Source organism: Salvelinus namaycush, chromosome 33, assembly GCF_016432855.1.
Source record: "Salvelinus namaycush isolate Seneca chromosome 33, SaNama_1.0, whole genome shotgun sequence".
Taxonomy (NCBI): domain Eukaryota; kingdom Metazoa; phylum Chordata; class Actinopteri; order Salmoniformes; family Salmonidae; genus Salvelinus; species Salvelinus namaycush.
In genome coordinates, this window is record NC_052339.1 from 18,075,075 (window position 1) to 18,098,900 (window position 23,826).

A 23,826-nucleotide genomic window follows, 5' to 3' on the forward strand; every position below is an offset into this window, starting at 1 on the left:
TGTAAATATGTCCAGGTGATAAGTTTAGGTGAAATTGTGTATATATATATTTTTACTAAATATCTTGTTTTCATCTAATTGTAATATTCATATATGTAGCTAATTTATTTACATTCCAAATATACAATTATATGCTAATTTGATCACTTAAATTGATTGTCTAGCGGCTAGCCTATCCGTTGTTCTGTCTTGTCTTCTGACATGGCTCAATAAAGGAAGTTATTCTGAAACCACAATACTGCTTCCTCTATATGAAACGTTCTAAAGAGAACAAATAGAAGTCTTCTTCCTGTTACAGCGTGACACACTGACCAACTGCTCAACTGTTCGTTTTCTTTGTTAGTAAGTCTATTCCTCTCCACCCTGGCATAATGGATAGGTTGTATCTGCTGCTACTGGTGTGCTTACATTCATTCTGGCCTCACTGCCAACCACTGGATCAAGGTACAGTTTTCTATCTATCACTGTTATCTGTACGTGTGGCTGTTTTCTATTATCATTTTGAAATCAGACTGTAATGTAATTGTACCAAAGACTTGTTTTTGTACCAAAGACTTTTTTTGTTTTTGGTTCAAGCACATGAGATAGTATGAAATAAAAAGTAGCAGAAGAATGATGTGTGATTGGTCTGCTGTGTTGGTTATACCTGTCCTTTAGCATCGCTGCGGTTCATTGGGCTGGGGGACTGGGGAGGACTCCCGCTCTTCCCTTACTACACCCCTCATGAGGAGGCCATCGCTGAGGAGATGTCCTGGGCGGCCCAGACCCTGGGACTGGACTTTGTCCTCAGTCTGGGAGACCACTTCTACTATGGCGGAGTGAAGGACGTGGATGACCCACGCTTCAAGGTCAGTTCACACGAAAACACAGTTCATAGTTCACACTTCAATACACTCAAAACACAGTGGTAATATCATATTGTAAAATGTATGACACTTTGTTAACTACAAAGGGCAGGCTAAATATATTATGATCCATTCTGTGTTGAGATAGGTGTTGTGTACAGTATCAAATCAAAGTGTATTGGTCTCGTACACAGATTTGCAGGTGTTATGTCAGGTGCAGGGAGATGCTTGAGTTCCGTCCGTTCAGTGGAATGTCTCGCAAATACAATACAAATACAGAATAATATAACAATCAAAACAAGAAATAAAGAAATAACGATCAAGGTAGATATATTAGTGAGAATATAAATATGTGGTGTGTACAGACAATATAATTAGGAAAATAAAATGGTATGTACAGTAGTAGGTATATTACGAGGAGCTATTCACAGTGGTTCCGTGTTTCTAGCCACCCAGCTTTGTTACAGAGGGAATGTGGTTTGTTGAGTACACAGAGTGACGTAACACAGATTGACAGATGCAGCTGTATTAAGATGATAGTGGAGAGGGCACTTTCGCTCAACGAACTCTTCTAGAGCCATCCCACTGGGCACAGACGCCAATTGGAGACAACGTTGATTCAACCAGTGTGTGCCGATGGATGTGATTATCTTCTTGTGAAAGAAAATAAAGATGTGAAGCAAATGCCTGCCCTCTTGTGGTAGCATTTTGTAGATTAACTAGTTCTACAGAGCATTGGCATATTAGTCGTTTTGCAGCACACAGGATGATATGTAACATAATTATGTTAAAATTGATAATAGAAAATAGGAACAAAAAACATGAGCATTTCCACCATTCTTTTTTCTTTTTTTCCTTTTTTTAATTGACTTGTTTGTGAATTTGCATCAGTCATTTTCCTGGGTTATAATAATATAATTTGTCTTCCTGCAGCACACCTTCGAGCGTGTCTTCTCTCAACCATCACTCGTTGACGTCCCATGGTACCTTGTGGCGGGAAACCACGACCATCTAAAAAATGTGTCTGCTCAGATTGCTTACTCCAACAGATCGGAGAGATGGTGAGCATCTTAACAGTGCACTAGATAAACTGTGTGTTTAGATTGTTTTCACCACATCCTGAATACAATATTTGGTCCCACTTTAAAAGTACAACTTATTAAGGCTTTATATAGCATATATAAAGGATTCACAAATCCTCTATAAGAGAATTTCATGGTATATAATGGGTAAAATAAACAATCCCACTATAGGGGGAATTGACAAATTCGCACTGTGAATATTTATAAGACATAAGCTTACAGAGGATTTGTAAAGCCTTTATGCAGTGCTTAAGAATTATTACTGTATGCTATATTCTGTACACTGAGTGTACAAAACATTAGGAACACCTTCCTAATATTGAGTTGCATGCCCTTTTGCCCTCAGAACAGCCTCAATTTGTCGGTGCATGGACTCTACAGGGGGTCAAAAGCATTCCACAGAGATGCTGGCCCATGTTGACTCTAACGCTTTCCCACAGTTGTGTCAAGTTGACTGGATGTCCTTTGGGTGGTGGACCTTTTTTGATACACACGGGAAACTGTTGAGCATGAAAAACCCAGCAGCGTTGCAGTTCTTGAACTTGACACATTCAAACCAGTGCACCTGGCACCTATCACCATACCCCATTCAAAGCCACTTTGGGAGGGGGTTCTAGACTGATGTGTGGAATTGTTTTAAGATGGTCATACTATGGATCATTTAGAAATTTGATTGGACAAACGTTTGGACACACCTACTCATTCAAGGGTTTTTCTTTATTTTTACTATTTTCGACATAGTAGAATAATAGTGAAGACATCAAAACTATGAAATAACACATATGGAATCATGTAGTAACAAAAAAGTGTTAAACAAATCAACATATATTTTAGATTCTTCAAATTAGCCACCCTTTGCACACTCTTGGCATTCTCTCAACCAGCTTCACCTAGAATGCTTTTCCAACAGTCTTGAAGGAGTTCCAACATATGCTGAGCATTTGTTGGCTGCTTTTCCTTCACTCTGGTCCTACTCATCCCAAACCATTTCAATTGGATTAAGGTTGGGTGATTGTGTAGGCCAGGTCATCTGATGCAGTACTCCATCACTCTCCTTGGTCAAATAGTCCTTACACAGCCTAGAGGTGTATTTTGGGTCATTGTCCTGTTGAAAAACAAATGATACTCCCACTAAGCGCAAACCAGGTGGGATGGCGTATAGCTGCAGAATGCTGTGGTACCAATGCTGGTTAAGTGTGCCTTGAATTCTAAATAAATCACAGACAGTGTCACCAGCAAAGCACCTCCACACCATCATTCCTCCATGCTTCACGGTGGGAACCACACATGCAGAGATCATCTGTTCACCTACTCTGCGTCTCACAAAGACATGGCGATTGGAACCCAAAATCTCAAATTTGGACTCATCAGACCAAAGGACAGATTTCCACCGGTCTAATGTCTATTACTCATGTTTCTTGGCCAAAGCAAGGCTCTTCTTCTCATTGGTGTCCTTTAGTAGTGGTTTCTTTGCAGCAATTTGACCATGAATGCCTGATTCACGCAGTCTCCTCTGAACAGTTGATGTTGAGATGTGTCTGTTACTTGAACTCTGTGAAGCATTTATTTGGGCTGCAATCGGACGTGTAGTTAACTCTAATGAACTGATCCTCTGCAGCAGTGGTAACTCTGGGTCTTCCTTTCCTGTGGCGGTCCTCATGAGATCCAGTTTCATCATAGCTCGATGGTTTTTGCGACTGCACTTGAAGAAACTTTCAAAGTTCTTGAAATGTTCCGCATTGACTGACCTTCATGTCTTAAAGTAATGATGGACTGTCGTTTCTCTTTGCTTATTTGAGCTGTTCTTGCCATAATATGGACCAAATAGGGCTATATTCTGTATACCACCCCTAACTTGTCACAAGACACCTGCATTAAGAAGGAAAGAAATTACACAAACAAGGCATACCTGTTGATTAAAATGCATTCCAGGTGACTACCTCATGAAGCTGGTTGAGAGAATGCCAAGAGTGTGCAAAGCTGTCATCAAGGCAAAGGGTGGCTACTTTGAAGATTCTCAAATAAACATATATTTTGATTTGTTTAACACTCTACAATGTTGAAAATAATAAAAAAATAAAGAAAAACCCTGGAATGGGTAGGTGTATCCAAACTTTTGACTCGTACTGTGTACACATTTTTTCGAGATAAAATATTGAATTTCGCCTTTACTACAATTATTATTGTTATGATATTTTTTTTTACACATATTTAACCCCTTTTATGGGGGTAGGCACAAAACTACCTCCATACACCATAATTTTTTCTACCGGTTACCTTCAGACAAGTCCCATGACACTAGTGGAGGTGTTAGAGAAAAACAGTGAACACCATCATATTCGTGACAATGTCCCGTTTCCACAGTGGGGTCAAATTAGTTTGTAGCCCAAACGGTTTGGTCGCTTCAAACAGAAGTTGGCACATCAACGGTACCGACTTCAGATGAGTCCCATGACACTTGTGGGGGTCATAGAGCAAAACGGAGAACACCATCGTGTTCGTGAGTGAGAGTCTCGCCTTTCCATAGAGTGGTCATAATAGTTTGTAGGCTGTTCGGACGCTACAGACAATTTCGTGTGAAGATTTTTGGGATGTCTAATGGTAGGACAAACACCGATCTAGCTCTGCCACTTTTCACTGCTGATGTGGAAGTGCGATTGAGACGCATCCAATGCAAAAAAACTGATATCTCTAGCTTAAACTGATGAGTTTTAATGGGGATTTAATCGACTCTAGGGGGTTTAAATCTTTTGTCTTGCCCATTCACCATCTGAATGGCACACACATAATCCATGTCTCAATTGACACCAGGCTTGAAAATCATTATTTAACCGGTCTCCTCCCCTTCATCTACACCAATTTGAAGTGACATGAATAAGGGATCATAGCTTTCACCTGGATTCAACTGGTCAGTCTGTCACTGAAAGAGCAGGAGTTCTTAATGTTTTGTATACTCAGTGTATATAGCCTTTATTAGTTGTAATTAGTTTAAAGTGGGACCCAATATTCATATTCAACTTATCAGATGTTTTGATCCAAATTGTGCATACACTTTTAGTATGCGATCCCTGTGGGAAATGCCCACAACCTTTTTGTAGCTTACCAACTGAGCTACACAGAACCATAACGGCCGGGTTCTTCTCTCCTCGTTACCTCAGGAGGTTCCCTGAGTTGTACTATGAGCTCCAGTTCAAGGTTCCCCAGAGTAACGTGTCAGTGACTGTCCTGATGGTTGACACCGTAGTGCTATGTGGGAACACCTATGAGGGGACCCAGCCCAAAGGAGAAGAGGACCCGGAGGCTGCTGCCAAGCAGTTAGACTGGATCAACTCCAGACTGGCAAACAGCAAGTAAGTCCATATGGTCCAGTTTCCTGGACCTAGATTAAGCATAGTGTGTACTTAAGATCCTGTGTTTGACCTGTTGTGTTTTAGTGCCAGTTTCTCGAATCTAGATTAAGCATAGTCCTGGACTGAGAAGCCGAATGGAGATTTGACTCTGCTTTTCAGTCCAGGACTAGGCTTAATCTAGATTTGAGAAACTGGCCCTAAAACACAACAGATCAAACACAGCCTCTTAAGTACACTGTTCAATTACATCTGTCAAACCACTGAGGTAGAACAGCAGACAACTTAACACTTAAATAACACGTGGATGGATTCAAATGTTTTTCACGGTTCAGAGGAAAGAAAAGTCTCCGATCTGACAAGTTGTTGTTTGAGTCTCGGGAAAAGAATGTGAAGATTTCAGAGCATGTTTGTAGAGATCCCTGACTGACTAGCCTCCTCCACTCTCAAAACTCCACTCCTCCACTCTCAAAACTCCACTCCTCCACTCTCATCACTCTTTTAATCAAGAGACCTTCGCAACACATACATTCCTCAAGCTGTTACCGTATGAGGACTAGATACTCCTGTAACAGAAAAGGTTCAGTAAGCCAGACTTACATTATGAGTAACCTTGCCTGAGACAAAGAATTGTTTTAGCTCCCCGAAGCGAATTGCTAGGCTTTAGCTCAGCCGGCTAACACAGTCTTGTATCTATCTTTTTCTCCCAGGTCAGAGTTCATTGTGGTAGCTGGTCATTATCCTGTGTGGTCCATTGGTGATCACGGCCCCACTAAGTGTCTTGTGGATAGACTACGGCCACTGCTGAAGAAGTATGATGTCACAGTCTATCTGAGTGGTCATGACCACAGTATACAGGTGGGTTATCATGCATGTTATGACCATATACGTACATACAATAACATGGGTTCAATGTTACAGTTTGAATAGACAAATGTTACCATTTCAGTCACTTATTTGAACAACTGATGTTGACCTGACTTTCAATACTTCTACCAGTTTATCAGAGAGGATGATGGGAGTTCTTATGTGGTCAGCGGGAGCGGGGCCTTTACAGAAATTTCCATTCATAACATCAACAGCTTCCCGTCTTCATGGCAACGGTTCTCCAACGCTGTCAATCATACATCCGGTGGGTTCGCTTACTTTGAAGTCACAGAGAACAATATGACTGTCAGCTACATCCAGACTGATGGGAAATGTGTTTACCAAACAGGACTGGCAAAACGCAAAGTCTGACACAGGCAACGGCATCACGAGATGTTCATTGTTGACTTACTGCAGGCCTAATATGCTGACTGTTTCTAAGAGCATACTGTATCTTTAAGCAGTTTACAAAACTGAAAACATCTCCTCATTCTAGTTCAATGAATCTTAACTCTTTATTTTCCTTTTGGTTAATAATTGTCTTGGACTGTAACAATTTTTTTTTAAATATGATTTACTCTGAATTTTAATGTTTTGAATGTGTTCTATTTTTCTTGAAAATCCCCACCCCCAAAATTGTGTGAAATAATTGTCAGTTGAGTGACCTGTAGGTGGTGCTGGTTAGACCTTTTTGCAGGAACTACACAAGACTGATGTCTGCTGTGATAACGCTCAAGTTGCGTAATCTTTCTCACCAGACATAGTCACATTAACATAACATACACCCACTATTCAACAATGTCTCATATCAAAGATAAACACATTACCACAAATTAATGATAAGACTTTATTGTGAAAATGCCAATAAAATCAAACAAGAGTACCATATTAGTACCAGACTCCACAGTTATAAAAGTGTTTAATTTTGCTTTGATTATTTTACATCATGTTTTATCATCTAACTGTTTGGTATACACTGAGTGTACAAAATATAAAGAACACCTTCCTAATATTGAGTTGCAACACTTTTGCCCTCAGTACAACCTCAATTCTTCGGGGTATGAACTCTACAAGGTGTCGAGAGAGCGTCCCATAGGGATGCCGGCCCATGTTGACTCCACTACTTCCCACAGTTATTTCAAGTTGGCTGGATGTCCTTTGAGTGGTGGACCATTCTTGATACACATGGGAAACTGTTGAGCGTGAGAAACCCAGCAGCATTGCAGTTATTGACGCACTCAAACCGGTGCACAGGGCACCTACTAACATACCCCGTTCAAAGGCACTTACAGTAAATCTTTTGTCTTGCCCATTCACCCTCTGAATAGCACACATACATAATCCATGTCTCAATTGTCTCAAGGCTTAAAAACTATTATTTAATCTGTCTCCTCCACTTCATCTACACTGATTGAAGTGGATTTAACGGGTGACATGAATAAGGGATCATAGCTTTCACCTGGATTCACCTGGTAAGTCTATATTATGGAAAGAGCAGCTGTTTCTAATGTGTTGTACACTCAGTATAAATATATTAAATATCTAAGGCAAAACTTACGCAAAATAATTTAGTTTCAACATATAGGCTACTGTATCTACTGATCCCCTAAATGTTTAAAATAACCTAAAATACAAAGATTACTTTCAGAATGGCTACACATAATAAATTAAGCATCTTAATAAAAAATTATATATATATAATCCTACTAATCTTAATTTCCCATATGATTTAGTACTCAGCAGTCTCCCAAAATAAACTTATATTTTACCAAAGATTATATCAAGTTAAAAACTATATAAAACACAATAAAATAAGAGTTGGTAGTGTTTCTAAAAGCTAATAATCACAGCAGTAGAAGTACCAGTCACAAAATCAAAAAGGAGGATATTTGCAGCATTGTATGGAAACAAAATATACACTACAGTACGTGTACCATATTCACTGTGCAGTTTCACAGAAACAAAATGGTGAACTCCAGTGTTTGACAGTGGAATGTTGAACTGGGGCTGCCCCTGCAGACTCCCTTTCAAAGTGTAAATCCAGTTAAGTTGTACCTTGTATTCCCAAGTGTGTGTCAATGATGCGCTCCCTTTTTACACACTTCTTAGTGGGACTCCCTCTTTTCCACTTCTGTTGGCATTCCTTCTGCGTTTGCAGCACACCACTGTGACTCCGATAGCCACTACTATGATCATAATGATAAGTAGGATGACCGTAGCGATCACACCGATCCCATACTCTGGAGAGGAAATAGGGTTGTGAACCATTATTGGGCTAGACGGTGATTCACACGCACACACACAGGGACTTTTCCAGTGTTGCATTTCACATTCAGTCTAAACATTAGTAGTTCATTTTCTTATTTTATCCTTCGCATTCCCATCCTGATTGGCCCACTAGGAGATATGATCAGCACCTATAACCCTCTTCTCATCATGAATGATTCTACATTTGTAATACTAGGACTTGGCATTAGCTAAGTGGCTAAGGATTCGATATCCTCAGTACCACAGATGCATTCCTGAACTCCCTTAAAAATATAATGGCCAACATGAATTATCGAGTTGCAGAATATATTAAAACAGGGCCAAATTCCCTTAATGAACACAACTTGTCAAAAAGATCAAGGCTGACCCATGAGCCAGAAATGTATTTAAATTATATATATATATATATTTTTTTTTTAAATGTAACCTTTATTTAACTAGGCAAGTCAGTTAAGAACAAATTCTTATTTACAATGACGGCCTACACCGGCCAAACCCGGACGACGCTGGGCCAATTATTTGCCGCCCTATGGGACTCCCAATCACGGCCGGTTGTGATACAGCCTGGAATCGAACCAGGGTGTCTGTAGTGACACGGTAGGACCTGAGATGCAGTGCCTTCGACTGCTGCGCCTCTCGGGAGAATAAAAGACACCAACCCTGCTACAGTAAACCTCAGTAGTACTACTTATCACGATAATATATACGTACAGTGGCTTGCGAAAGTATTCACCCCCCATGGCATTTTTCCTACTTTGTTGCCTTACAACCTGGAATTAAAATATATTTTTGGGGGGATTTGTATCATTTGATTTACACAACATGCCTACGACTTTGAAGATGCAAAATATTTTTGTGAAACAAACAAGAATTTGTCAAAAAAACTGAAAACTTGAGAGCGCAGAACTATTCACCCCCCCAAAGTCAATACTTTGTAGAGCCACCTTTTGAAGCAATTACAGCTGCAAGTCTCTTGGGGTATGGCTCTATAAGCTTCGCACATCTAGCCACTGGGATTTTTGCCCATTCTTCAAGGCAAAACTGCTCCAGCTCCTTCAAGTTGGATGGATTCCGCTTGTGTACAGCAATCTTTAAGTCATGCCACAGATTCTCAATTGGATTGAGGTCTGGGCTTTGACTAGGCCATTCCAAGACATTTCAATGTTTCCCCTTAAACCACTTGAATTTTGCTTTAGCAGTATGCTTAGGGTCATGCTGGAAGGTGAACCTCCATCCCAGTCTCAAATCTCTGGAAGACTGAAACAGGTTTCCCTCAAGAATTTCCATGTATTTAGCACCATCCATCATTCCTACAATTCTGACCAGTTTCCCAGTCCCTGCAGATGAAAAACATTCCCGCAGCATGATGCTGCCACCACCATGCTTCACTGTAGGGATGCTGTTCTCGGGGTGATGAGAGGTGTTGGGTTTGCGCCAGACATAGCGTTTTCCTTGATGGCCAAAAAGCTCAATTTTAGTCTCATCTGAACGGAGTACCTTCTTCCATATGTTTGGGGAGTCTCCCACATGCATTTTGGCGAACACCAAGCATGTTTGCTTAGTTTTTTCTGGCCACTCTTCCCTAAAGCCCAGCTCTGTGGAGTGTATGACTTAAAGTGTCCTATGGACAGATACTCCTATCTCCACTGTGGATCTTTGCGGATCCTTCAGGGTTATCTTTGGTCTCTTTAATGCCTCTCTGATTAATGCCCTCCTTGCCTCGTCCGTGAGTTTTGGTGGGGGGTCCTGTCTTGGCAGGTTTGTTGTGGTGCCATATTCTTTCCATTTTTTAAATAGTGCTCCGTGGGATATTCAAAGTTTAAGATATTTTTTTATAACCCAACCCTGATCTGTACTTCTCCACAACTTTGTCCCTGACCTGTTTGGAGAGCTCCTTGGTCTTCATAGTGCCGCTTGCTTGGTGATGCCCCTTGCTTAGTGGTGTTGTAGACTCTGGGGCCTTTAAGAGCAGGTGTATATATACTGAGATCATGTGACACTTAAATAAAGACCACCTGTGTGCAATCTAACTAATTATGTGACTTCTGAGGTAATTGGTTGCACCAGACCTTATTTAGGGGCTCCAATGCCAAGGGGGCTAAATACTTTTGCAAGGTACTTTATACCACTTAGCAGATGCTTTAATCCAAAGCCACTAGCAGTACAGTGTTTTGTATGTGTATGTGATCCCTGTGAGACTTGAACCCATGACCTTGGCATTGTTAGTATCCTTACCTTCAAAGATGGACTTATCGTCGCCCGGTGAGCACTGTCTTTGACTGAGCTCTCCCAGCTGTTTGTCTGTGCTGCGGGAGGGGATGTAGGCCTGCACGTTGAAGCAGTAACTCACTCCGGGATCTACATCCCTCCTGTCTAACTCTATCTCACTGCTTGCAGAGATCTTCGTTTTCTAGAGGGAGAATTACATAAAGAAGAGCTTGTATTATGTCATAAAACTATCAAATATTCATAAAAATATTTTGGTTGAGACATTGATCAATGACATTCAAACCTATATTCACCCACTCAAAAAGACGGCCAAAAGTGAGTTGAATTTCCAATGTGTTATCACTATGCTTTCAACCATCTAAAAGCACAACCAAATTCCAATAGAAAAACAATGTCTGATTTTTGGTTTAGTTGTCACCCAAACGTCTATCACAACGCTTTCAACCATTTAAAAGCACAGCAAAGTTCAACGGGAATACAATATCAAATATTTTGTTTATTTATACAACAGATGAATGTGTTATCACTTTGCTTGGTCAGAACCAAATGACCTGGATTGCAGTTGAGATTACATTAAAGTACATGGTGCAATTAATCAATGCCGTTTGATTCTACGCAGATTATTACAGTAATTGTGAAGATCTCCACAGACCTGCGATGACCTATGCATGCCATCTTGAACATGCATGCTTCATATAACTACATAAGAAGATATGTATAGTTACGGTAGCTTCAAAATGTGACCATGGATTTGTTACTCATTTTACCGTTGAATGTTACATTAGTTTGTAAGAGAACCCTTAACTTTGGGCTATTTACTGAATTACAAAAGTCATATTAAATTGTGTTTGGTTGACAATGCAACCATATATTAACATTTAAAGTCTCTGCTGCTTGGATATTTCCATCTGAGCCACTGGCTAAATCCCATTCTTAAACTTATATTTTTGATTGAGTTGGAGATGTGAATCCAACATATCATTTGTTAACTTGTCCACAAGTTAATAATCTAGTTATTGGATTTCAAAATTAATATTGAATTGTGTTTGGTTGTCATCTCAAACCAAAATCTAAGTTAAAAAAATGGACTAAATCAAATCAAACTTTAAATGCACTTTAAATAAAGTAAGATTTTATTTAGTCTTATTCTTTAACTTAAATGTTTGGTTGAGATGGAGATGTGAATCTAACATATCAATTACTCATTTGTATACAAACTGGAATTAAAGCCAGACTAAGTCGGTGGCACAGATGGAACTATCCTAGCAGATGGAACATCTTCAAATATTGATATTTGGTTGCGTTGACAACCAAACCCAATTCAATATCTAAGGGCTAAACGCCGACGTTCTGTACATTACCTTGGAAATAATGGACGACTCAGCGGGACAAGGCGTAGCCAAATCCCTTTGCGGAGTTCATTTTTCCAAGGTAATGTACAGAACAGAGGTATTTATCAAATCAAATTTCAAATCAAATGTATTTATATAGCCCTTCTTACATCAGCTGATATATCAAAGTGCTGTACAGAAACCCAGCCTAAAACCCCAAACAGCAAGCAATGCAGGTGTAGAAGCACGGTGGCTAGGAAAAACTCCCTAGAAAGGACAAAACCTAGGAAGAAACCTAGAGAGGAACCAGGCTATGAGGGGTGGCCAGTCCTCTTCTGGCTGTGCCGGAATGACATATATATATCAACAGTGAATCTATTTTGTTTTTAAGTGGAGATTTCATTCTCACAATTGCACATTGGTTATAATCAGTGACAAATATCATAGCTTGGCAGGGCTGGGCTTGGGTAAAACCCTGGATAGGAGATGAAAGGATAGATACATTCTCCAGTAGGAGGTGCTGCCAAGCTTATAGTTATTTTTTTCTGATAGTGGATATTACGTTGAAGATCTGCCATTGTTTTAAAAAGGTACAAATTCAACATATTTCATACAAGGTTTGTCTATGTTGAAAATTGGTTACCATGATGACATAATCCTGTGGTTGATATTTTACCCTTAAAACAACAATTACAATTTATTTTCCACCTAGATTCCATGTCACAATATGTTGACAAATTACACTGAAACAACGTTGATTTAACCTCTTTAACCTCTTTCTGTTCTGACCGATTCAGTGGGAGGGAGAGATTTGCAATATAATCAGAAGTGAGCTTTGCAAAACTTATATCATCCACTGCATTTCATTTAATTATATTCCTTGACTTGCTCCTTTAAGGAGCTTACACAATTGACGAATGTCCTCTATCTCACTTGGTTCGGCCCCAGGCTCTAGTTCTTAGAAGAAATGTAAATATCTAGTGTAGGGCTGCCACTTTTATTACCCTCCCCTTTGAGCTTACCTTGCCCGTGCTTGTTGCTTTCCCAAAGGTGACTTTGTACTGCAGCTCATCAGCGAAGACATCCCGGATGGTTTTCTGTTGGTTCTGCTCGTTGAACAGGGCTGTGAGAGGGTCTTCTACATACAGGGTGATCTTCCTCTTGTCTTTGCTCACCTCGATCTTGAACTTAGGTCTGCCTATAAGCGCTGGAAGGGAAATAACAGTAGAGATTGACATGCTTGCTTGTCACATTTGGAGCCACTTCGCATGTGGAAAATATAGTATGCACTGGTATGCCAGCGCAACCAAAGGTTTCTATAAGAATGGGGTGCTTGTCTGGGTACATGTGGAAAATGTGCATTGATATGACTGTAGACAGGTGGTAGTTGGGTTACTTAGTGTCTTCGTAGGGACAAAATAGTATAAATGGTATGACATGTAGTGTAGGTGGCTGCGATGCAATACTTACTGTCTTCGTAGGGGGTGAACCTCTCCGAGGTTGTGTGGGGGAACTCTATGAGGTCAGAGTTCACACCACGTAGAGGTTCTGAGAGGACGTCAGCGGAGTATATGGCCTTCAGGTCCACCAGAGAGTTGGACAGGTCACACTCTGTCGCCATAGTCCTGATACAGTGTTGGTTCTTCTTTCTGTTCTGACCGATTCTGAAATAAAGAAGATATTTATGATACAGTCACAACATCGTTCTGATACTGTTAGCGTTCCCCTCTCTGTTCTGGCCAATACTGAAATAGACGTAATGGTAGGTTTCAGTCAAAGGATTATCATTATCTTCAAACATGTTTTTTTGGTTCTATTTAGGTCATTCATTGGGTCTGGATTTTTATCTTAGTTCAACAATAAGAAAAGTAACACATTTTATTTTAATATTTGACTTGCATTATAATATTTTTCTCATTGCACCACATATCACACAAATTGTACTTAAATAAATACAACATTTGTATTCCTTATTTTTTTCTTGAACTATTCACCAGGTTAAGATGCTTCAATTCCTGAAAATCCTTTTAGCGGATCTAAATTGTAGTCTGATCACATCAGTCCTCATATCTTTTCTCACATTGTTCCTGCTCTCCTAAATCTTTCCTGCCCTCCAACACATCACCCCGACTCTTCAAGGTCAGAGACCGAGTCTGGGAATAGGTTAGTGCATACTTACCATGATAATGTTATATAGGCATGGTCTTCTTAATATTTACTGGAGACATAGGCTAGTGTGTGTGTGTGTGTCTCTGTGTGTGTGTGTCTCTCTGTGTGTGTCTCTGTGTGTGTGTCTCTGTGTGGCTCAGTTGGTAGAGCATGGCGCTTGCAACGCCAGGGTTGTGGGTTCAATTCCCACGGGGGGACCAGGATGAATATGTATGAACTTTCCAATTTGTAAGTCGCTCTGGATAAGAGCGTCTGCTAAATGACGTAAATGTGTGTGTGTTGTTCCGTCTTCCTGTAAATGCAAAAACCAGTAATATCAGTATGTAAATGCTTTACTTACACAGAATATTCAACGGTGTATGAATAGTTTGAAGGTTTAGGATCCCACATAAGCAGTGTTTTGAAGTTGATAGACAACCAAGAAACGTTCTGTGCCTTGGGATATTCCCCTACAAAAAGAGCAAGATCAGTTAACTACATGTAATGTTAGACATTGACAATGAGTGAAACTAAAAATGATTAGGTACAGTGTGCCTTTTCATGAGAGGGTCACAGGGTGCATTGCCTGTACTGTAAACCAGGCTGGTTCCAAGAAATTGCCAACGAATAATTAGGACATAATGGCTTTTAAATGCAGTATCATCATCATTTGATTAATCCATATACTATCGTTCTAGTGTACAGCGTTTAGGATTGTAGACTATATTTTAATTGTTCATGATGTTTCTGACTCACCTGAAACACAGCTTGTAAAAAAGAATGCAGAACACAATGTGGTAAAAATTAGCCTTTCCATTTTCAACATTGTATATTCCAACAGGTCAGTGTAAAAACAATAATCCCGTCGAGGTAGAGTTAGGTGAATGCGGAATTTAGATGCACACAGCAGCGTTGGTCTCAAAAGTAAAACAACTCTCTCTTTGTTTAGAAAAATCCCTTTGAACAGACGCGCGTCTCGGATAAAAAAAGGCTGGCGATATTAGAATGGTGTGGTCGGCGACGATTCACCTCTGATAATTCAGTCTCCTTGTCTCAGCCAGCTATATCTGTCAAACGCACTGTCTAGCGACATAAAGACGCGTGTGTCGACCAAATAAGGATTGTCCGGTTTGTGGTTTCTTGCCTGGTGGGATGGGCTTATGAGAGTTTAGTGTAATGCAACTTGCTGAACTTTATGTGATGAGAAAATGATCGTGGCCTGTATTTCAAACAGCAGCTGCTGTGTCGCTCCACCAATGTTCGGTCAAAAAAGTATCGACACTGAAACTGCAACAATTTCTAAGAATTTACTGTGTTACAGTTCATACAAGGACATCTGTAAATTGAAATGAATTCATGGATTTCACATGACTGTAAAAGCTGATATGCATCTGTTGGTCACATATACCTTAAGAAAAAGGTAGGGGCATGGATCAGAAAACCAGTCAGCATTTCCTTAGCATAGAGTTAAATATTGTCCCACTCCTTTTCAATGGCAGTGCAAATTTGCTGGATATTGGCGGGAACTGGAACACCCTGTCATACACATCGATCCAGAGCATCTCAGACGTGCGCAATGGGTGGCATGTATGGTGAGTATGCAGGCCATGGAAGAACTGGGATATTTTACAGCTTCCAGGAATTGTGTACAGATCCTTGCAACATGGGGCTGTGCATTATCATGTTGAAACATGAGGTTATGGTGGCAGATGAATGTTTCGACAATGGGCCTCAGGATCTTGTCACAGTATCTCTGTGCATTCAAATAGCCATCTATAAAATACAATTGTGTTCATTGTCTGTAGCTTATGCCTACCACAACCCCACCTCCACAACGGGCCACTCTGTTCACAACTTTAACATCAGCAAACCGCTCTGCGTTTGAGGCCAGTTGGACGTACTGTGAAATTGGAGGCGGCTTATGGTCGAGAAATGATCATTAAATGATCTGGCAACAGCTCTGGTGGACATTCCCGCAGTCAGCACGCAATTGCACGCTCCCTCAAAACTTGAGACATCTGTGGGATTGTGTTGTGTGACTAAACTGCACATTTTAGAGTGGCCTTTTATTGTCCACAGCACAAGGTGCACCTGTGTAATGATCATGCTGTTTAATCAGCTTCTTGATATACCACACCTGTCAGGTGAATGTATTATCTTGGAAAAACGCTCACTAACAGGGATGTAAACACATGTTTGAGAAATAAGCTTTTATTTCAGCTCATGAAACATGGGGCCAACACTTTATATGTTGCGTTTATATTTATGTTCAGTGTAATATAATAATAGCCTACGGTATAAACTGTGGAGATCACATTCATGACAATGTCATCATGCATTTCTTCTGGAATGGAAAATCAGTCTACTCACATCTGCTGTCCAGGAGTTTCCCCCCGTGCGCTAAATTGTAGTGATAATCAGTGATTTCAGGTTTGTAGGGTAACATTGGGTAACTAACCACCCCTAAGAACAATGGCCAATTGCTGACAAAGCAAAGTTTGATATACATTTGGTATGTTTAGGCAAACAAACTATGAAGGGGAATAAGTGGCTACAGTGTAAACATTTTTTGTTATTTAATAAAACATTTGTTTTAAGAAAGGGGCGTTTTACCCAAGTACTGGAGTAACTGGTTTTGCTGGAGAGGAGGGCGGATTATTTTGTGTGTCTCGCCTAGGGCGGCAGAACGGCCAGGACTGGGCCTGAGCACACTTGTTCCAGAGAGATTAATTTACCTGTTGGTGGAGACAGAGTCAAGGTGAGGCCATGGGGTAAGGGGGGAAGCCAGGGGTATCGTACAAACGGCATGGCATGATGCCCACCACAGGTATTCAACAAGAGGACATCTAAAGGGTGTTGTCATTAAAAAATGTTGAGCAATATTATTAGTAAAATATATTGAAGGGGGCATCTGCATACTAAGACAAAGCCATGACAATGCCATATGAGTCACCTCATTGAGTGTTCAGACAGGCATCTTATTTTTAGTTGTTCTTTAATGGAGTCAGTCATGCTTCAATGGCTTCATGTCAAATTAAATGTCAAGTTCAAAAGCTTTATTGTCCATTAGGGTAAAGTGTCTAGTCTTAAAAAACTGCCCGTTCATGAGGATATATCGGCTGTGCAGCTTAGAAAATACATAATACTGTCGTCTGAGGGACTACATTTTAGTGATTTTGTCCCTGTGGTATGCAGTGGCATAAAGCACTTAAGTAAAAATACTTTAAAGTACTACTTAAGTCGTTTTTTGGGGTATCTGTACTTTACTATTTATATTTTTGACAAATTTTACTTTTACTTCACTACATTCCTAAAGAAAATGATGTACTTTTTACTCCATACATTTTCCCTGGCACCCAAAAGTACTGCCTCTGATCTGACGGACTCACTAAACACTTGCTTAATTTGTAAATGATCTATGAGTGTTGGAGTGTGCCCCTGTCTATCCGTAATTAAAAACAACAAGAAAATGGTGCCGTATGGTTTGCTTAATTAATCTAAGGAATTTTAAATGATTTATACTTTTACTTCTACTTTTGATACTTTATATTTTAGCAATTACATTTACTTTTGATAATTATATGTATATGTTTATTTAAAACCAAATACTTTTAGACTTTTACTCAAGTAGGATTGTACTTTTATTTTAGTCATTTTCTATTAAGGTATCTTAACTTTTATTCAAGTATGAAAATTGGGTACCTTTTCCACCACTGGTGGTATGTACAACTCACTCTCAGCCAGGAACACTTTTACCACTGCATGATGTCATGCTGAATTAAAGTGTGTTAACTCTTGGGCTGTCTTATTCCTCTCTAACCGGGGGCAGTGGCAGTGGGACACAGACGAGGCCAAACCTCATATGACTCAATATTGCAGACCTCTCAATGGTAGCAATAAGATGTAGAAATTCATTTATACACTAATAAGTACTTTCAGAATACTTTTAGAGTACATGTTCTATGTATTGAAAATACAGATGTATTTCTTGGAGGCATGAAAATACAATCCATAAAATTAATAGACGGTCCACAACAAAAGAGAAATTAAATGTCACAAACTTTAAGCATAATTTAATAATAATAATAATAATAATAATAATAATAATAATAATAAGCACATGTTGTGTATAACATGTCTGAGTTTTTATGGATTGCCATGACAACAACGTTGGTTGCGTACATTTTACTAATGGTGAGATCATCTTTGGTAGGCCTACAAGAGAAAGAATGACTCCCATCTTCTTTAGTTTTTAGCTACCAGTGTGGTAGAATACCAATGTGGTTGGCTCACTGGCAGTGGCACTCGTTCACTCCAGAACCGATGCCAGGGGAGGCTTTCCCCCAATAAGCTTATGCTAATCAGGGTCTGGATGGTGCCTCACACAATCGCCTGTGGCTTTGAATGTAAAAACACTCACTGGAGAGTCTGAATACAATTACAGGAGCAGCAAAATGCCTTCCATTGAACGAGGCACAGAAAGCAGGCCAGGGACAGGCAGACCGGGTTCATTAGAAGATTATTAATTAAGATTGTGTGACCACCGTTACTAGACTACTGACTATAGTCTAGCTATGACTAATGATACAAATCTGAATGCCTTTAGAAAGAAAAGACCGAGAGAAAAGAAAAGTGTTCGCACGGTTTCCATATCCAATACAGTTAGAAGGAGTTGCTGATTGACAGAGAGGACAGGTTGGAATGAAAAGCACCCACATTCTCTGGACTTGTGTCTCACAGGGGAATATTACGTTATATTTTCTTTAGAAAAAGGTTTAATACGCTTATAATACACTGTCCCTTATTCCCAGGCTAACCCTACAAAGCCTCAGGGAATTAAAAGCATGATGACAAAATGAAAGAATATTTTTGAGGAAATTATAATTTACAAAGCATCACTAAAAACAGATGATTCCACATTTATGCTGTGTGATTCACACAATTTAAAAAATAATAATAATACCAAATACATACATATTCACATGTTCTGTTCATTTATGTGGTTATAAGTCATTGAATAATACCAAACTAGTATCACTCAAATGACCAAATGTAAGGCTAACAGTGCTGTGTGACTCTCTCAATTCATTCATTATCAGCAATATAAAGAATGAGTCCCACTTCAGACACCAGCCAGCACAGTAAGCATAGCTATTCATAATACATTACTGCTGGACGCTGAGCTACTGTTTTCCTTTATGGACAATTAGGCTGAAGAATGCAGGTGGAAATGACATCATAGGCCTCCTCTGAATTCCATTGTCTAAATGTTTACCAGTCACGTCCATTGGGAAATGAGAAGAAATTATACTGAAATTCTGACTGCGAGCATGGCTTGTTTCTATGAAACTACTTCATTTCATGATCTTCCCCTCCCACAGTTTGCCAATAGTACACTCATAGAATTAGTAACATGAATTAGACTCAGTCAGCTCAATGAGGTAGCTACTGATGAGTAAGTGAAGAGACATGGTCCACATTTAGAACGGCCGGCTATCCCAAAATTCTATTCAGCTTGGTTGTATTCATTTATTTACATCCTTTCATTCCAAGTTGGAGGGAAAACATATGGCGGATTGGGAGTGAGTCAGTAAATGTGGTGAACGACTTGCAGGCTTAGAGGTTTAGTTGACTGATTCATTTTCAAAGGACTATCTCTGCCATATAGGGGAATGGAACAACTTAATATTGTCTTTCAGTACAAGCTACTGTTCTTGTCATGGTGATGGCTGAGAGTCATTTTCTAAATGTCACGTTTGGGAGCTGCATGAAGAGAAAACGTATTTCCAGATGTCTCTGGAATTGCATTCATTGAACCTTAGTAAAATATATTAGGGATGATAAGGGATGATAAATTGAAAAGCATAAAATTAGATTCAGTTCAAGGGGAAGTTCCATGATGTGTTTTTACAAGAATTTGATATTTTCTAGTGTTATTCTTCTCAGCAACACTTACACTTTTAATAAATAAACCACCCCGTTCACGAAAATGGTTCACTCCTACAGACAGTGAGACACGTGGCCATGGCTCGCTAAACCAGGCAGACAGGCATTGAGGTATTCAGTTACTGTTCGATTGAACGTTAGAATGGGCAAAACGAGTGACCTAAGCGACTTTGAGTGTGGTATGATAGTCAGTGCAAGTCGTGCCGGTTCCAGTATCTCAGAAACGGAAGGCCTCCTGGGCTTTTCAGGCAAGAACCTGTCTAGGGTTTACCGAAAATGCAACAAAAAACCATCCAGTCAGAGGCAGTCCTGTGGGTGAAAACAGCTCGTTGATGAGAGGTTGAAGGAGAATGGCAAGAATCTAGCAAGTTAACAGGCAGGCCACAAACAATCAAATAACGGCATATTACAACAGTGGTGTGCAGAACTGCATCTCGGAACGCACAACTCGTCGGTCCTTGTTACAGATGGGTTATTGCAGCAGACGACCACACCAGGTTCCACTACTATCAGCTAAAAACAAGAAGAAGCGGCTCCAGTGGGCACACGATCACCAACACTGGACAATTGAGGAGTGGAAAATCATCCCCTGGTTTGACAAATCCCGGCTCCTGTTGCATTATGCTGATGGCAGTGTAAGGATTTGGCGTAAGCAGCATGAGTCCATGGCCCCATCTTTCCTGGGGTCAACGTTACAGGCTCGTAGCGGTGTAATGGTGTGGGGAATTATTTCCTGGGACACATTAGGTCCCTTGATACTAATTGAGCAATGTTTCCATGCCCCAAAGAATTTAGGCTGTTCTGGATGCAAAAGGTGGTCCGACCCGGTACTAGATGGGTGTACCTAATAAACTAGCCACTGGGTGTACATCTCACTTTACGAAATGTCACTACTTTCTGGAAAACTTTAGCATGCCTTGAAATGAGTTCATATGCCAAATTACCAAGTAGTTGTTTAGTTTGGCTAATTCCTTGTACTGTGCCTTGCAAAAATATTCACCCCCCCTTGGCGTTTTCCTATTTTGTTGCATTACAAACTGTAATTTAAATTGATTTTATTTTGATTTCATGTAATGGACATACACAAAATAGTCCAAATTAGTGAAGTGAAATGAAAAAAAATTCTTGTTTCAAATAATACAAAAAAACGGAAAAGTGGTGCGTGTATACAGTATGTATTCACCCCCTTTGCTATGAAGCCTCTAAATAAGATCTGGTGCAACCAATTACCTTCAGAAGTCACATAATTAATTAAATAAAGTCCACTTGTGTGCAATCTAAGTGTCACATGATCTCTCACATGATCTCAGTATATATACACCTGTTCTGAAAGGCCCCAGAGTCTGCAACACCACTAAGGAAGCGGCACTATGAAGACCAAGGAGCTCTCCAAACAGGTCAGAGACAAAGTTGTGGAGAAGTACAGATCAGGGTTGGGCTATAAAAAAATATCCGAAACTTTGAATATCCCACGGAGCACCATTAAATCCATTATTAAAAAAATTGAAAGAATATGGCACGACAACAAATCTGCCAAAAGAGGGCCCCCCAACAAAACTCACGGACGAGGCAAGGAGGGCATTAATCAGAGAGGCAACAAAGAGACCAAAGATAACCTTGAAGGAGCTGCAAAGATCCACAGCGGAGATTGGAGTATCTGTCCATAGGACCACTTTAAGCCATACACTCCACTGAGCTGGGCTTTAGGGAAGAGTGGCCAGAAGAAAATAAGCAAACATGCTTGGTGTTCGCCAAAATGCATGTGGGAGACTCCCCAAACATATGGAAGAAGGTACTCCGGTCAGATGAGACTAAAATTGAGCCTTTTGGCCATCAAGGAAAACACTGTCTGGCGCAAACCCAACACCTCTCATCACCCCAAGAACACCATCCTTACAGTGAAGCATGGTGGTGGCAGCATCATGCTGTGGGGAAACTGCTCAGAATTGAAGGAATGATGGATGGTGCTAAATACAGGGAAATTCTTGAGGGAAACTTGTTTCAGTCTTCCAGAGATTTGAGACTGGGACGGAGGTTCACCTTCCAGCAGGACAATGACACTAAGCACACTGCTAAAGCAACATCGAGTGGTTTAAGGGAAAACATTGAAATGTCTTGGAATGGCCTAGTCAAAGCCCAGACCTCAATCCAATTGAGAATCTGTGGTATGACTTAAAGATTGCTGTACACAAGCGGAACCCATCCAACTTAAAGGAGCTGGCGCAGTTTTGCCTTGAAGAATGGGCAAAAATCCCAGTGGCTAGATGTGCGAAGCTCATAGAGACATACCCCAAGAGACTTGCAGCTGTAATTGCTTGTTACGTTCCCCAGTTCCTGTGTGGTTTTTGTATGTGTGTGTTTCAGGAAATGGCTTACTGGAATCCCCCAAGCAGCTGATTGGTTGACTCCATGTCAAATTGGAACTGACCCCGCCCTCTCGTCAGAGGACGTAGCTGTCTTCAATTACCAACTCCTTCTCCAGCTATATAAGCAAGTGTTCTGTTGCTCAGAAGCAGAGATGATTGCTGAGAGAAGAGGGTGATATCCTGTGTTGGTTGTTGTTAGGAGAGAGATGATAAGCGTGTCCTGTCTTGGTTGTGGCTGAGTGAATAGAGCTTAGGGTGATAGCATGTGTTGGTTGTTTCTTAGAAAGAGCTTATTGTTATAGCCTGTATTGGTTGTTGCTCAGAGAGAGCTTCTTTGATATCTTGTGTTGGTTGTTGCTCAAATAGTTTGTGTATAGTATTTTTGTAGCCGGTCCTGTAAAGGTATGTGTATGCCAAAAGGACTGTTTGTGATTAGTAATTATTCTGTTTTTGTTCCCAGGGGGGAAGGGGAAGGCACCTTGGGAGTGCTTAGGCAAGAGGCCTGCGGGCATACATATACCCGTAGTGTATATACTGTCTATGCACACTAGGTAAGACCTGGGCGGACCATCCCCTGTATTTTGGTTAGTGTGCCAGGTGGTGCTAGTTAGGTAAGTTGTTGGTAAGGTAGGAGAGGGGGCTTTGACATTTACTTTCTTTGCTTTGGTTCCGTCCAGCCCCTTTTCCACAAAATTACCGCATGATGGAATAAATTCCCTGTAAACTGTAAATTCTCTGCCTTTTGTCATCCTTACTCGCCCCTACAATCCCATACCTCTTTTACTCCACGGGGAGTTGAGTTGTAACAGGGTATTGCATTCCCTCTTCCTAGGGGCGTATGTAACCTTGCTGCAAAAGGTGGCTCTACAAAGTATTGACTTTGGGGGGGGTAAATAGTTATGCCCGCTCAAGTTCATTTTTTTTGTCTTAATTGTTTGTTTCACAATAAAAAAATATTTTGCATCTTCAAAGTGGTAGGCATGTTGTGTAAATCAAATCATACAAACCCACAAAAATATATTTTAATTCCAGGTTGTAAGGCAACAAAATATAAAAAATGTAATGGGGGGTGAATACTTTGCAAGCCACTGTAGCTGCTTGCTGGGATTCACTTGTATCTTGAAGGCTCCATCCATGCGTATATTGTCTGCTGATTTCAGCGTTCTCATTAGCAATTTACCCAACTATAATTTGCTTTCCTTCTACCCTGGTAAAGCCCCATCCTAACAAGGTGGTTATAACCTTCCCTGGTAGCTGCCAAAACAATTGTTGCTCGTCTTCTGCACCCTCAACTTTAACCATGCTTGATCCAAATCTGAATTTATATCAAGGACAAAGCAGGCTTATAGGGACCTTTGCATTCAGAATGGATGAAAACCACACTAGAGGGAAGATGG

The 23,826-nt window shown here is 40.3% G+C and overlaps 2 protein-coding genes across 2 annotated transcripts; one reads left to right on the forward strand and one right to left on the reverse strand.

Moving 5' to 3' along the window:
- The first annotated feature begins 28 nt into the window (after positions 1-28).
- Positions 29-7,029, forward strand: LOC120027971 (tartrate-resistant acid phosphatase type 5-like). Its single transcript, XM_038973067.1, has 6 exons — positions 29-444; positions 658-848; positions 1,779-1,906; positions 5,086-5,277; positions 5,985-6,132; positions 6,274-7,029. Exons 1-6 carry the CDS (start codon positions 372-374, stop codon positions 6,511-6,513), a joined length of 972 nt encoding a protein of 323 aa, XP_038828995.1. The 5' UTR covers positions 29-371; the 3' UTR covers positions 6,514-7,029.
- A 545-nt stretch (positions 7,030-7,574) lies between these two features.
- Positions 7,575-15,203, reverse strand: LOC120028157 (tissue factor-like). The gene is made up of 6 exons (XM_038973362.1): positions 14,874-15,203; positions 14,479-14,587; positions 13,440-13,633; positions 12,992-13,176; positions 10,645-10,819; positions 7,575-8,381 (listed from the first exon to the last, which is right to left on the reverse strand). Exons 1-6 carry the CDS (start codon positions 14,941-14,943, stop codon positions 8,236-8,238), a joined length of 879 nt encoding a protein of 292 aa, XP_038829290.1. The 5' UTR covers positions 14,944-15,203; the 3' UTR covers positions 7,575-8,235.
- Between the last annotated feature and the right edge of the window lie 8,623 nt (positions 15,204-23,826).

Excerpts from the sequence above, each read along its gene's own strand:
- LOC120028157 (XM_038973362.1), bottom strand. The coding sequence starts at position 14,943 with ATGTTGAAAATGGAAAGGCTAATTTTTACCACATTGTGTTCTGCATTC. Across the intron at positions 13,634-14,478 it reads TACACCGTTGAATATTCTGT|AATCGGTCAGAACAGAAAGA; the intron begins GTAAGTAAAGCA and ends TCTTTATTTCAG. Across the intron at positions 10,820-12,991 it reads AAGCAACAAGCACGGGCAAG|AAAACGAAGATCTCTGCAAG; the intron begins GTAAGCTCAAAG and ends TTCTCCCTCTAG.
- LOC120027971 (XM_038973067.1), top strand. The coding sequence starts at position 372 with ATGGATAGGTTGTATCTGCTGCTACTGGTGTGCTTACATTCATTCTGG. Across the intron at positions 849-1,778 it reads TGGATGACCCACGCTTCAAG|CACACCTTCGAGCGTGTCTT; the intron begins GTCAGTTCACAC and ends GTCTTCCTGCAG. Across the intron at positions 1,907-5,085 it reads TCCAACAGATCGGAGAGATG|GAGGTTCCCTGAGTTGTACT; the intron begins GTGAGCATCTTA and ends TCGTTACCTCAG.